The sequence below is a fragment of the Syzygium oleosum genome, unplaced genomic scaffold (assembly GCF_021117445.2).
Source record: "Syzygium oleosum isolate NSW1041296 unplaced genomic scaffold, Sole_v2.1 Sole_v2.02, whole genome shotgun sequence".
Classification (NCBI taxonomy): domain Eukaryota; kingdom Viridiplantae; phylum Streptophyta; class Magnoliopsida; order Myrtales; family Myrtaceae; genus Syzygium; species Syzygium oleosum.
Window position 1 is genome coordinate 8,607,758 of NW_026607486.1, and position 13,417 is coordinate 8,621,174.

General features: G+C 37.6%; 2 protein-coding genes across 3 annotated transcripts; both read left to right on the forward strand.

The window, feature by feature from the left end:
- Positions 1-1,671: 1,671 nt before the first annotated feature.
- LOC115689945 (chaperone protein dnaJ 10-like) lies at positions 1,672-6,776 on the forward strand. 2 transcript variants are annotated; one of them, XM_030616153.2, is made up of 10 exons: positions 1,672-1,827; positions 2,085-2,182; positions 2,419-2,478; positions 2,878-2,960; positions 3,523-3,688; positions 3,827-3,956; positions 5,251-5,409; positions 5,532-5,704; positions 6,287-6,367; positions 6,464-6,776. In XM_030616153.2, the coding sequence occupies exons 2-10, from the start codon at positions 2,096-2,098 to the stop codon at positions 6,542-6,544; spliced, it is 1,020 nt and encodes a 339-aa protein (XP_030472013.1). In that variant the 5' UTR covers positions 1,672-1,827; positions 2,085-2,095; the 3' UTR covers positions 6,545-6,776. The 2 variants fall into 2 exon arrangements, with proteins under 2 accessions (XP_030472013.1, XP_056164794.1); XM_056308819.1 differs by having other exon boundaries at positions 1,676-1,827; positions 2,089-2,182.
- Positions 6,777-10,434: 3,658 nt separating this feature from the next.
- LOC115690104 (protein CASPARIAN STRIP INTEGRITY FACTOR 2-like) lies at positions 10,435-13,148 on the forward strand. The gene is made up of 3 exons (XM_030616354.2): positions 10,435-10,736; positions 10,951-11,018; positions 12,686-13,148. The coding sequence occupies exons 1-3, from the start codon at positions 10,640-10,642 to the stop codon at positions 12,851-12,853; spliced, it is 333 nt and encodes a 110-aa protein (XP_030472214.1). The 5' UTR covers positions 10,435-10,639; the 3' UTR covers positions 12,854-13,148.
- Positions 13,149-13,417: the final 269 nt, after the last annotated feature.

The following is a 13,417-nucleotide window of genomic DNA, read 5'->3' on the forward strand; positions in this document are numbered from 1 at the left end:
GGAAATTACCAACGAAAATTGTTTGTCGGAAAAGTTCGCAATTTCCAACGAATTTTTTTTTCGTTGGAAATTTAAAACGAAAATTGTAATTTCGTGTGGGAAATATTCGGGATTTCCAACGAATATTTTTTCGTCGGAAATTACCAACGAATATTTTTTCGTCGGAAATTACCAACGAAAATTTTTTGTCGGAAAAATTCGGTTTTCCAACGAATTTTTTTTTGTTGGAAATTAAAAACGAAAATTGTAATTTCTTGTCCGCAATATGAGGGATTTCCAACGAATTTTTTTTCGTCGGAAATTACCAACGAAAAGATTTTGTCGGAAAAATGGGGGATTTCCAACGAATTTTTTTATTCGTCGGAAATTAACAACGAAAATTTTTTGTCTGAAATATTCGGAATTTCCAACGAATTTTTTTCGTCGGAAATTACCAACGAAAATTTTTTTTGTCGGAAAAATTCGGGTTTTCCAACGAATTTTTTTTTTCGTTGGAAATTAAAAACGAAAATTGTAATTTCTTGGCCGAAATATGAGGGATTTCCAACGAATTTTTTTTCGTCGGAAATTACCAACGAAATTTTTTTGTCGGAAAAATGCGGAATTTCCAACGAATTTTTTTTTTCGTTGGAAATTATCACCGAAAATTATTTTTCGCAAAAATTCGCGATTTCCAACGAATCTTTTTTTCGTTGGAAAGTAAAAAAAAAAAATTGTTTTCCGAAAAATTCGGGATTTCCAACGAACTTGTTTTTCGTCGGAAATTACCAACGAGAATTGTATTTTTTTGTCGGAAAATTTAGCGGATTTCCGACGATTTTTGCAACGAATATTTTGCAACGAATTTTTCCAACGATATTTAGCGACGAAATTTGCCACGAATTAATTTTCGTCGGAAATTACCAACGAAAATGTAAATTTTTTTTCGTCACTAATTTCGTTGGAAATTACCAACGAATTTTCCAACGAATTTTTCCCACGAATATTTCCAACGAATTTTTCCAACGAAATTTTTCCAACGAAAATTTAAATTTTTTGTCGGAAAATTTTGCGACGACTAATTACCAACGAATTTTTTTTCGTCGCAAAATTCGTTGGAAATTCGTTTTCCAACGAATTTTGACGAATTTTTCGTTGGAAAACTCTTGTTTTTTTGTAGTGCATGTATATTAAGTATATATGACCGAAAATGAAGTCTACCACTTGTCCAATGAATTTCCAAAATTTTTAGATCAAATACATGCCAATTGCATATTATCGAAATTCCACAAATGTTTCGATAATTATTTAAATAAATCATTATTATCATCAATTTCAATTTTCTTAACACTACTAATCGGGTAGGCGGATTTCAGGATGTCATAATATCAAACCAAAGTTAATTGTCTGTGCAATCATCCCAAAAGGAAACTATTTCGTCGTCGGGCGGACATCTCCGCAGAACCAGAAGAATGGAATCTTTCACATGGACGCTGGTCAACCCTCCCTTTCTGACCAAAAAAAACAAAAAAAAAAAAAAAACCCTCCCTAACCAGCTGTACAAAACGACGCCGCAGCAGCAGCATTCGCAGGATCCTTCTTCGCGTCCCTTCTATTTTCCTTAGCCGCGTCGTCGTTTCGATCCTCTCTTGCCATATTCTTTTCCGACCAACGATCACCTTCCACATCGCCTGCATATTTAGTGCTTCATCATTGATTTCCACCGCACTCTTCGAATCACATCAGGATCTGCTCCGTACCCGAGCTCTGTTGCCCCTCGATCGATCCGGTTCGTTCTTCTTCTTCTTCGATCCGTTCGTGTTTCTGCGCGTTTTCGGCTTCAACCTGGTAAGCCTCTCCCTTCGGAGCTTCTGTGTTTCGGGGTTGTCTTTTCGTTTTTCACTGTATGTTTGCGTGTGCGTGCGTGTATGTGGGTGGAACTGAAATGGGTATGGGGAGGATTTCTTGCTTCTTTCGTGTACTGGGAGGAAATGTGGGTGAGGGGTGGAGTGGGCTGATTTGGCTGAGAGATCTGCGATCACGAGGTTCATCTTCTTCTTGATGGGTTTCGCTGATGCTTGTGCGTGTTTTTGTTTTCTGGGTAGGGAGAGGGGAGATGGTGAAGGACATGGCGTATTACGACGTCCTCGGCGTGAGCGTGGATGCTTCGGCGGCTGATATTAAGAAGGCTTATTACCTCAAGGTGATTGATCATCTGCGTGTCTGGTTGTTTTTTCTTCCTTTTTGGGTGAGAATGAGCTTCAAATGGAAGGTAATGGACTTTCCAATGTGATTGGGCGAAGAAGAAAGAAATGCTGCTTTAAGTGAAATCAGAATTGGTTGGTTGTACCTACGGCTAGGGTTGGGAATAAATTTGTGTGAATTTGATGAAATTGTCAATTTTCTTTACTTGAATTTAGTTTATGTGTCGTGTTTCAGGCTCGGCTGGTTCATCCAGATAAGAATCCTGGAGATCCAAAAGCAGCAGAGAATTTCCAGGTCAGTTTGATTGTCTCTTGTGTTTTCCTGAACAAGTATAGCACCATGAGTTTGCATGCAAAACTACAACTTACATTGACGATGGGTTACTTCGGCTTTTCTTTGATGACAATCTCTTCAATTGACTTGTTGAATGTTTGGAGTTCCCAAACAAGTAGTGTCAAAGGGAAAAGTCGGTTTACAAAGTAGAATAATCTGAAAATCAATCAGTATCTTAGTGGGGTCAGATTGAAAAGGAATGTTACTCGTGAATATGATTTTGTGCTTTCAGCTCAACAGATTTTCACATGTCATGTAGCTCAGAAGCTTTTTCTGAGATCAGTGTATTATCTAGCCTTAACCTTTTTTGAAAAGAAAATATATTTGGTTTTATTCATTGTGCCTTCGACGTTTGTGAAGATGCTTGGGGAGGCCTATCAAGTCCTGAGTGATCCTGAGAAGCGTGAGGCATATGACAAGCATGGAAAGGCAGGAGTTACTCAGTAAGTTCTTCACCTGAGCAACCTTCAGAGTGCACTTAATTTTCTTAACACCTCATTTTCTTGCGCATGCTTTTCATTGGATAAAGAAGTACATTCTGAAGTCCATTAAATAGCTAAACTCAATTATTCTATTTGGCATTTTCAGAGATAGCGGTTTTCTTTGGGTATACAAATAAATTCAATGAACTGCAAGTGTCCATTAAATAGTGGTCACAAATAGGTTTGCTGTATTTCTTAGCTCTTGGTTATTTTGGGTTTAAAAGTGCTGAAATTGCTTGCCTCCTAGCTCTTTTGAGTACTAGCCTCAAAAAATTGACAGCTGATACAATAAGTTAAATAATTTTTTACATGTTTGGATAATCTCTGATGAGTAAGTGTTTTCATTCCTTTTAATATTGACTTTTTCTCTAGATTCATTTGATGTCCATGTCCATTTATGCCAGATCATTTGAAGAGGGAATTTCATGATTCCTTCTGATATCTTTCTCGTTTATTTCTCAGAAGGAAAAAAAGAAAAAGCAAAAACAAATGTTAGATTTCTTAACTATATTATGTTTGTCAGGGACGCTATGGTGGACCCCTCAGCTGTGTTTGGGATGCTTTTTGGGAGTGACCTATTTGAAGATTATGTTGGGCAACTTGCATTGGCTTCTTTAGCTGGGGTTGAAGTTGAAGAAGATTCCCAGGATCCGGAAGTCCGTGAGCAGAAAGTTCGGGAAAAAATTAAGGTACTATCTTTGCTACATAAACACTTCCTCTGATAAACTGCATTGATATATATTTTAATGCTTCCAAAACCCCACCCACCCGCTGTACTTGTAGTATATGCAAGTTATTTGACGTATTTCTCCATTTCTATGGTGCAGGTGCTGCAAAACGAAAGGGAAGAAAAACTTACAAATATTTTAAAGGATCGCCTTCAGCCTTTCGTTGAAGGTCAAACAGAAGAGTTTGTGAAATGGGCAAATTCAGAAGCAAGACGCCTCTCTAAAGCAGGTAACTCTTCTTCTTCTTGGGTGTGCTTATATATCGAATCACCTCTCATGAGGGAGGTTTTGGTTGCATACTTGCATGGATCACTTTATCCAATTTTTGAACAAAATGCATAGACCAAAGGCTGAGCTATAACCAATAAATCATCATGTAATTATCTGATAATGATTGTGTGCAGAAGAGTTTCACAATGCATTGGGCAACACTGAAATGTCATTTCAAAATTTAAGACATCAGATACCATCTACCTATTCAAAATCATCTCTTATACATTGTCACGGGATCTAACCTCCACTCTGAGAAAGAGCAAAGGCAAATTAAACAGACTAGATCAAGCACTGGAATTTAACTTTCTAGGAAGATTGTGTAATATCTATTCCGTTGGCCTCTCTGTTTAGCCAACATCTGGCTACGGTAAATGCCATATGTAAAATAAATTCTTTTAATTAAGCACTACCCTTCCAACATTGACTGGCTAATATATGCACGTTTGTATTTGCTCTTCAAAGTGGATTTGCTCGAAATGGTGTCAAGCTGGCAGATGTAAATATGTGATAGTTCGAGTCCATGTTTTACCAGAACAGCGAAAGTTCTCGGATACTCGAATATAGATCTATCTTGTTTAGTGAGAAGGTCAAAGAGTGATCAGGTTCAGTGTGTCATTTGAATTTCGTCATGTATCAGTAGTTTGAGGTTTAACTCGTGAGAAGCAACAATTTTTTTCCTATTACTGGAACTAGAACAAGTCCATAATAAAGTGGAGACTCCTGAAGATTCCATTGGATAGTATCTTTTACACATGTAAATAGCTGGAGGACGAACTTGATATGATTCCAAACAGCAACATACCTCAGTATCTTTTTCCTGATGCAGCTCCAGTAGGATGCATGTTGCTTTGTTTATTTTCATGGGACAGAACACATCTCTCTTCAACATTCCTAGGTAAATTAATGGCTAGTTGAAGAATGGGGATAATCACAAGCCAAGCAAAAAATAAAAGAAACAGTCTAAAGTGGTTGGGTGTTGATTGGCAATTCTCTTTTCACCTCTGTTTGGGGTGTTGATTGGCAATTCTCTTTTCACCTCTGTTTGGCTAAACTATTTTGAGAAATTTGTTGTGTCGCACCAGTTCTCTCTCTCTCTCTCTCTCTCTCTCTCTCTCTCTCTCTCTCTCTCTCTCTGTACATTCTTCTTTTGATGATCGAATCAGGAGAAATTGTTCAGCCCAATTGAGGGCTCTCTTTAGTTTTAATTCACTGATGATATTTGCATTGACGTTGACTGTTGTCATCCACAGCTTTTGGAGAAGCCATGCTTCATACTATTGGTTATGTTTACACGCGAAAAGCTGCAAGAGAACTTGGAAAGGATAAACGATATATGAAGGTCCCCTTTCTAGCAGAATGGGTTCGAGATAAGGGGCACCAAATAAAATCGCAAGTGATGGCAGCTTCTGGTATTTTCTCTCTCAATCTTGGGAAATGATGCATGCTGATATGATCTCCGAGCCTTATGGTCCTTTACTTCTTGTAGATCTTCTACTGCAGTCAACAAACTCATGTCTTCTTGAATGTGCAGGTGCTGTGTCTTTGATTCAAATACAGGATGAGCTGAAACAGTTGAATGAAGAAGAAAACAAAGAAGAGATTATTCTAAAAACTCTTGAAGACAAGAAGGATGCCATGCTTAATTCACTCTGGCAAATTAATGTGGTTGATATAGAGTCAACATTATCGCATGTCTGCCAAGTAGTGAGTACTAGATCTTTAGTAACTCCAAACTATATAAGCTTGTGACACCATCCTTGGCCAGCCAATCATGGCTGAAGATATGTGAAAAGCTGGAACTTTTTGACTTCAAACTTGCATTGCTCAAGAAAACTAAATTTTAAGAACCTGAATTTTACATATTAACAAAAGGTCATAGTATGCTTAGGTGGATCATCCCTCTGTACCTCGGTGACCACTGAGTGAGTGGAGGAGGGACCACTGTTGAAATTTCAAATTGTTTCCTTCCTATTTCCCGCCAATTTGTTTTATATGTTCGATAGTTTGCATAATTTTGTTTTTGATATATTTGAACCAAGCTAGACGTCAGTTGCAATGTTTATTAAAAGTTGTGGTTCTGACTCAGACAGAATGCTTGCATGGTGATGGTGGAATGAGGGGTGTGTTCTTACATGTCACATGCTTTCTCTAGGGCGTGATTGGACAAAAGTAGACTTGAAATTTCAATGACTTTCCAGTATTGATAAACAGTAGGATGACATAAGCTGACTCAAACAAGTATCATTTAAAAGGACAATAATCTAATAGTTCATTTTGTTGTTTCAGGTTCTTAAAGACCCTAATACTTCCAGGGATGTTCTCAAGCTTCGTGCTAAAGCTTTGAAGAAGCTCGGGACAATCTTTCAAGTGAGTGTTATTTACTTTGGGAAAAACTGTGCACTTGATTACAAGAAGACATTTTTCGGGCTCGATGTATGGTTAAATTTGTCCCTTACTTCTCAGGGTGCTAAGTCTGCTTACAGTAGAGAGAACAGCCTGCGACATGAGGGTGACATCAAAGCAGACGAAGCTTCAAAATCATAATGTTCTTTTTACCCAGCATCTTTCTTGTATGTATTTAACTTCTCTCTTGTAGTGGACAATCTTTAAGCCTTCTGGTCATTGTATTTTTTTCAAGCATGGCCTTCTGACATGATTGGAATTTAGCATAAGTAGTGTGTTCAAAGCTAGTCTTTTCTATTGAACATAATTGTAGCTTGGCAGTTATTATTACTTTTCATGAAAAAGTGATGGCAGCATGTCTCTTGACTTCTAAGCGCACCAGTTCTTATGATTTTTCCATGACGTTTACTTAAAATTGTTTGGTGCTGGTCATAATTTCTCTGTAATGGTGACTGTTCAATCAGATGCAGGGCCAGTGGTATCTTAGTTTTGTGACTGGATATTGGAGATCAGTATTGGACTATTGTTGCTAAGAGTTCGCGATATCTTAATTAAGTTGGTTGTCTCAGTCAATTGTGGGAATTGAGGAATAAGTGATTGGTGGTAGGTAGTGGGCTTCGAACCGTGTTTTCCATCATCAATGGGGGAATAAAAGTTCTTTCTTAGATTTTATTCCTAGGTTGCTTGCAACAGAAGCCATGCTAGGCCTTTAATTTTTAAAGCAATCTGAAGATTTGAAGGTTTGGTATGATATTCGAGATGATTATGTGAAGCTATGGTTTAGGCTCGGAAAAAGAAGGGCAAATATACAAGGTTTAGACAAGAAAGAAGAAAAGAGCAAAAGAGAAATTGCATGGCATCGAATGCTGTCGCATCCTGTTTTAGTGGATTCTGCAACTTGAATGCTTTCGGTATATTATGCTGCTGCTGCTTCACTGTTTTTCTTTACCAACAGTCAAACGGCATTTTGTATCTTTATTCGCGCATCAGATTAATCTCTCTGGAACTGTAAATTCACCAGCGCTGAGGGATTGCACCCAGTAGGATTCTCATAGAGGACTCCACAAATGATGTGTAAAATTTCAGTTGTCTTATTCATTTATTAAACCCTTGAAGTTCATATTCCACTTCTTTATCCCATTTCTTTTTCATTTGTTTTCCCCGGCATTTTCCTCATCAGTATCTTTAGCTGTTAGGATTCTTCCCTGTATTACCATTAGGACCAGAACTGATACATTTTTTGGATTACCACACATGGGTGCGTGTGTTTGTGTGTGTTTTTGAGAGAGAGAGAGAGTGAGAGAGGGGGACCCCTCATTGATTTCAAACTTGTGAGTCAATGCTTGAACATCTAATGTTCTTTTAGCTTTTGACAACCATGTCTTGGAGAGTTGAATCTTTACCATTCAAAACTTTATTGAGAGTATATTTTCTATTGACTGAAGGTGGTAGTGCTAGATATTATAGTACTATGGGAGTGGTGGTGGGTGATGATTAAGATGGAGTGAGGGTAGGTTGCAGTGATAGTGAACACGATCTCAACTGGAGGTGGCAGTGACAGTGGAAGCAATATCGTAGATGGATGGTGGTGCCAGCAGAGGTGGTAGTGAGTTGTTGAGGAGGTCGAAGATGCGGTGGATAGGATGATGGAGATGAAAAGGGGAGTGACCGCGGTGGAGTAGTGAATTATCTTCTATCAATCTTTCAATTTGAATCTTCTCATACTATTCAATGCAAGGCTCATAAAAAAATGTCAGTTTTTTGCACGTCGATTTGCTATCTTATTCACTGAATCGATACTGAGTTTATTGATCAAGTCTATGCATAGTCTATCATATTGCAATTATGAAAATCTGTAGCTCATAGCAATTACATGTGTCAATATTCTTCAAATTATACAATTGTATGCTAAAATATGTAAAAACGGAATCCAGCTTTTACATCCATACTAAGTTGAGCATCGTAGAAATTCAGACTTGTATCTGACATTATAATGCTTAAACCCAATTTCTTCTGGATAATCTCCTTCATTTGTTTCGATATTTGAATCAAGTTCGTAAGGGAGTGGGATCATATGTTTTAGAGAGTTTTTATTCACTAAATCTGAGATATGGAATAAAGTTCGCGAGGGAGATTCTCCTCTGATTAATAATAATATTTTTAAATAAAATCGATATCAGTTCATAACCTCACGGGACACGTGACCATTTGGCGATGGCCTCTCAATCTATCTCTTCGCATCGACGATTTAGAAGTCGACCCAGCATTCCCGACATGTCATTTAGCATCATTTCTTGCTCAGACCTCTTAGCCCCTTCCAGATTTCGAAGAGAACCCAACGCAACCTCCTACACAAGCATGATACCAATGTGTAACTCTTAAGGACCTACTAACCCTTCAAATCTTGTGGAAAGGAACACAAGCTTTCAACGCTATGAAGAGACAGCCCAATAATACAAGCAAAAGCGAAAGCCATTGTCTACTTGAAAAAGAAGGGAGACTGGTGCTTAGCTAACACCACTTCCATAAAGAAGAAGACCCATCTCAGATAATATTATCTTGGTCGTTCTCATTATATAATGACCCCAGATGCTTCTCTTTATTCTCCACCAGTGTCCTTTCGACTTGTCGTTTTGGATAATTGGGAGCACTAGCCATCCACAAAAGCAATTTTTAGACCATCTTTACTTTATCTTTTCACTTTTATTTGTATTTTATTGCCTCTCCAGCACAACTAAACGACACAGATATTATGTTAATCAGAAATCACGTCCTTTGACCTCTCACCTGCATCACATTTTAGCCTATGAAACACACATCATCAAGTACGATAAGTACAATTCTGCCCTTTTATCCAGCACCAAGCAGACTAGAGCTTTCATCATTACCATTTTTTGGTGTTTTGATATGATTCGAATCATATGACTATAACTAATATCTTTTCTGGGGAGATTCATGAATTTCTACTTTCAATCATTAACAATTCAAACAACGAATTCCTTTTAGATATGCCAAAATGTCACTCTTGTTATCAATTGCTTTCTCTAAAGGTAACTGCAATGGACCTATCTAATAATGATATTTACTCCACAAATTTCATGCTCAACAATAGCTGCTTCATCTATTACCATGACTCATAGCAAGAACAAGAATTAAAGGTAGCAAAATTTCTTGAGTGCATGAGGAATCCACCCAAACTCATCCCTAAACCGACCGACGATCCAATCCAAGGTGGTTATAAAAGCCGATAATCCGAACCCAATCTAAACTGAATGCAAACAACACGCTTCCACGGAAGCCCGAATACCAAGTAATCTGAAATTGGTTCACCGAACTTGAGCTGATGCGAATGTGATATCAACTGGAATCCCGAGTAAACTGAACCCAAGAAACCTGGTTTAAATCGAAACTGTCTGAAACTCGAGCAAGCCCATAACTGATCGAGCATTATCTAAACAGGAGCCAACCAGTCTAAGAAAGTGAAGGCTGTTTCTGAGCTGAGGAGAACCCAAAAACTGACTCCAACCAGAAAACTATACGAATATAAAACAACCCGACCCGAAACCAATTCGATCTTCCCATTTGTCACCTCTAACCAGAATAGCTAGAGAAAAGGAGAGCAAATAGAAACACATGTGACGTAGTAATGTGGAAAGAGCGGTCTCTATGCCCGGAAATTTAATGCTCCCAAGAGTTTCTATATGCAATAAACTTCCTGAAAATGGCTATGCCTAGAAGTGGAACTCTCCAAATTTAAAGATTAAACGTCACGTCATTAAAGTGAGGGGCAAAAGTTTAGTCCGAACATGGGGGCTACCTTGATAATTTCCACTGGAGGTCACGCTCAATGCTTTATCACTAATTTAACTCGAAATCATCAATCCACTAATTTCATAGACTTATAATGCCCTACAAGAGAAAAGAAGGTGCGCTTCACCTTTTGATTTTGAATTGTAAACCTCATATAAGGGAGGAAAGAAAAAATAAATTTGCGCTCTCCACGCCAGATAGTATTAAAAGTTTCCTGTTTATCCATACATAGCCAATCCAACCAACTTTAATGTGCTTAATTTGGTAGAAACACTTTAATGGTCTCCTTTTGCTAATGCAGAAGCATTACATGCTTTAGCTTCTCTCTCTCTCTCTCTCTCTCTCTCTCTCTCTCTCTCTCTCTCTCTCTCTCTCTCTCTCTCTCTCATAGCCCAAGAACTAAGTTTGGAAAGAAGAAAGGTGATCATGAGAATGGGTGTCACGCTTCTGAAGATCAAAATCAGTCTCTTCTTCTTCGTCCTCCTCCTCTTCTCAGCATCACTTTTCACGTCCTGTCATGCAGGTGGGTCTTTTTATCATCCTGTGGGAATTGCAGCTTTTTTTGTTTTTCGCATTATCATCAGAACTCTATATATGATTGTATAATCTCATTGGTCTATCCCGAGGAATCACGAGAGAGTAAAGAGTATGTCTCATAATGCAGTAGACTTCAGAATGTACATCAAATTAGTGTATGATGCTGAATGTGTATGAAGCATGGTGTGTGTTGTTGGCAGGTCGACCCTTCAAGTCCATGGACAAGTTGGCTAAGGAGGCGGATGTGAGTGAAAAGATTGATCAAGAGGTTTGTGCTCATTATCTTTTGTTTAATTTACTTATAGTTATTTTCTGGTTTTCCTAAGGAATACCTTGAAATTTGATTCTTCGTTTTTCCTGCACTCTTTTCTTTTGGTCACTGCAACCCCCAATTAGCGAAAGAATTTTGTGTCACTGAAGACTCGATTGTAGGATAACATTTCATTGATCATTGTTGTCACTGAGGGCGCACATGATAACTTGCCAAATAGTGATAATTTCTATTTTTCTGTTCCTAGAAATAGGTTTGGAACAGAAATCCGTTTGGTAACGCAATTTCATTTTTCTATTTCTGAAACAAATTTCTATTCCAGAAATAGGTTTGAAACAGAAATCAGAAGTTAAAAAAATCTACTTTTCTATTTCTGAAACAGAAATTAGAAATTGGCAACTCTTCTCATCGCTCGCCCTCGCTACTAGCCGGCCACCCCCGCCGCCGCTCGCTATTGCCACCGGCCTCCTCCTGCCACCGCCGGCCGCCGGCCACTGGCCGCCTCCCGCCACCGTCGGCCGGCCACCTCCCAAAACAAATTCCGGAAAATCCATAAAAATTGAAAATTTTTAGAAAAATTCATAAAAATTTCCAAAAAATAAAAAAAGTCAGATTTCGGGAAAATAGGAAATTTTTTATTTTTTTGGGCACCTCAAAAAATTTAAATTTAACTCAAAGTGAGTAGTCACAGGTATTCTAAGCCATTCTATGAAGTTTTGAAATTTTTGATTTTTTTTGAAAAAAATTCAACAAATTTCCTATTTTCCTAAAATCTGACTTTTTTTATTTTTTGGAAATTTTTATGAATTTTTGTGGAATTTTTCAATTTTTATGGATTTTCTGAATTTTTTTTAGATTTTTAGGAATTTTCTAGATTTTCTAATTTTTTTATTCCATTTCTAAAAGAATAGATTTTTGTTCCGAAAAATAGAAATTTGTATTGTTATCAAACGAATTTCTATTTCGGAAACAGAAATTTTGTGTCGTTATCAAACACACATTTTTGCTCAGAAACTCGTCCACGAAATAAAAATACAAAAATCTATTTCTGGCCAGAAATTGATTTCTGGAATAGAAATGTTACCATGCGCGCCCTAAGATTGTAGGGCGGTTAAAAGTGGAGGAAAGGGAGCTCATTTTCATGTTGGTCGGTCTTGACGACGAGAAAAAATAAAGAAAATTAGTCCTAAAAAGACGTGGTTCCCATGAGAAAAACACCATAATTTGATAACAATCCACCGGTATGGATGCAAAGGTCCGGCTATTTGGAAGCTAATGGAAAACTCCACAATTCCGATGATTTAGTTAAGTTCAAGTCTTTGGTCTATGCAAGTGATCCCAACTCATAACAGTTTGTATGCAGTTGGTGGGGCTTGAATATGAGACCTCTGATGATCCTGCAACATACGGTTTGCATGAATCGATTATGCTCAGGTATTCGGCCAAGCCTCAACCAACTGTGCTAATCATGGCGACTAAACACAATAAAATGTGAATCTCACATATACACAAAAAAATGCCTGTTTATCATTCTAGTCGCAGGCCGCTGATTCCGCGAGTCAAATATGGAATTAGCACACATGCATGCAGAGTTGTACACAAGATGTCTCTCAATTTACGACAACTCTAGAACTTCTCTCACAGCTTTGATTGGTTATCCGCAGGAACCATGGAAAGAAACAACATCATCATCTTCAACAACAGCGGGAGACGATTTAACAGAGACCAACATCATCCATGGAAGGCTTCTTAGAGCGAACACCAAGGACTATGGAAGGTACGATCCAGCGCCGGCTCTTGTCAGGCCCCCCTTCAAGCTCATTCCCAACTGATGAAACCCAAATGACTTGCCAAGAAGAACCGAGCACCATATGCCACTACTTATTATAAACTATAGATTAAAAAATTAATAATTACTATGGCTCTATCTCTTTCGATATTATGTAGCATGTCCTAATGTAAATCGAAGTATCATCTATATATAAAGTACTAAGTTTTGAGTGCTGTCAGTAATTCAAAAGTGTGTTTCCTTGCATAGGTCAAGAAACAACAAAAATATCATAATATGTGGCTGTAATTCAGTCTGTCTATATTGAATTTTACTTTTTACTTTTTATTTACTCAAAATCTTATTTTGACGTTTTGTGAAATTTGAAATACTTGAAACTTTTATAAAATGTACATGTTGGCACACAAGTTTTCGCCCAAATTTTTTCATAATATAATCTAATTGAACAATTTTTTAACTTGTTACAGAAGAGGAAAAATAGTATTTTTTTTATTTTAGTTAAAACTGAAACAAACATATGCCCTTCATCTAGATATTTTTCCTCGTGGGCATGTGATCAACACGTGTATGCTTTTTATCACGTTAATCGAAAAGATTGGGATCCTTT

Excerpts from the sequence above, each read along its gene's own strand:
- LOC115689945 (XM_030616153.2), top strand. The coding sequence starts at position 2,096 with ATGGTGAAGGACATGGCGTATTACGACGTCCTCGGCGTGAGCGTGGAT. Across the intron at positions 2,183-2,418 it reads AGAAGGCTTATTACCTCAAG|GCTCGGCTGGTTCATCCAGA; the intron begins GTGATTGATCAT and ends GTCGTGTTTCAG. Across the intron at positions 2,479-2,877 it reads AAGCAGCAGAGAATTTCCAG|ATGCTTGGGGAGGCCTATCA; the intron begins GTCAGTTTGATT and ends ACGTTTGTGAAG.
- LOC115690104 (XM_030616354.2), top strand. The coding sequence starts at position 10,640 with ATGAGAATGGGTGTCACGCTTCTGAAGATCAAAATCAGTCTCTTCTTC. Across the intron at positions 10,737-10,950 it reads TTTCACGTCCTGTCATGCAG|GTCGACCCTTCAAGTCCATG; the intron begins GTGGGTCTTTTT and ends TGTTGTTGGCAG. Across the intron at positions 11,019-12,685 it reads GTGAAAAGATTGATCAAGAG|GAACCATGGAAAGAAACAAC; the intron begins GTTTGTGCTCAT and ends GGTTATCCGCAG.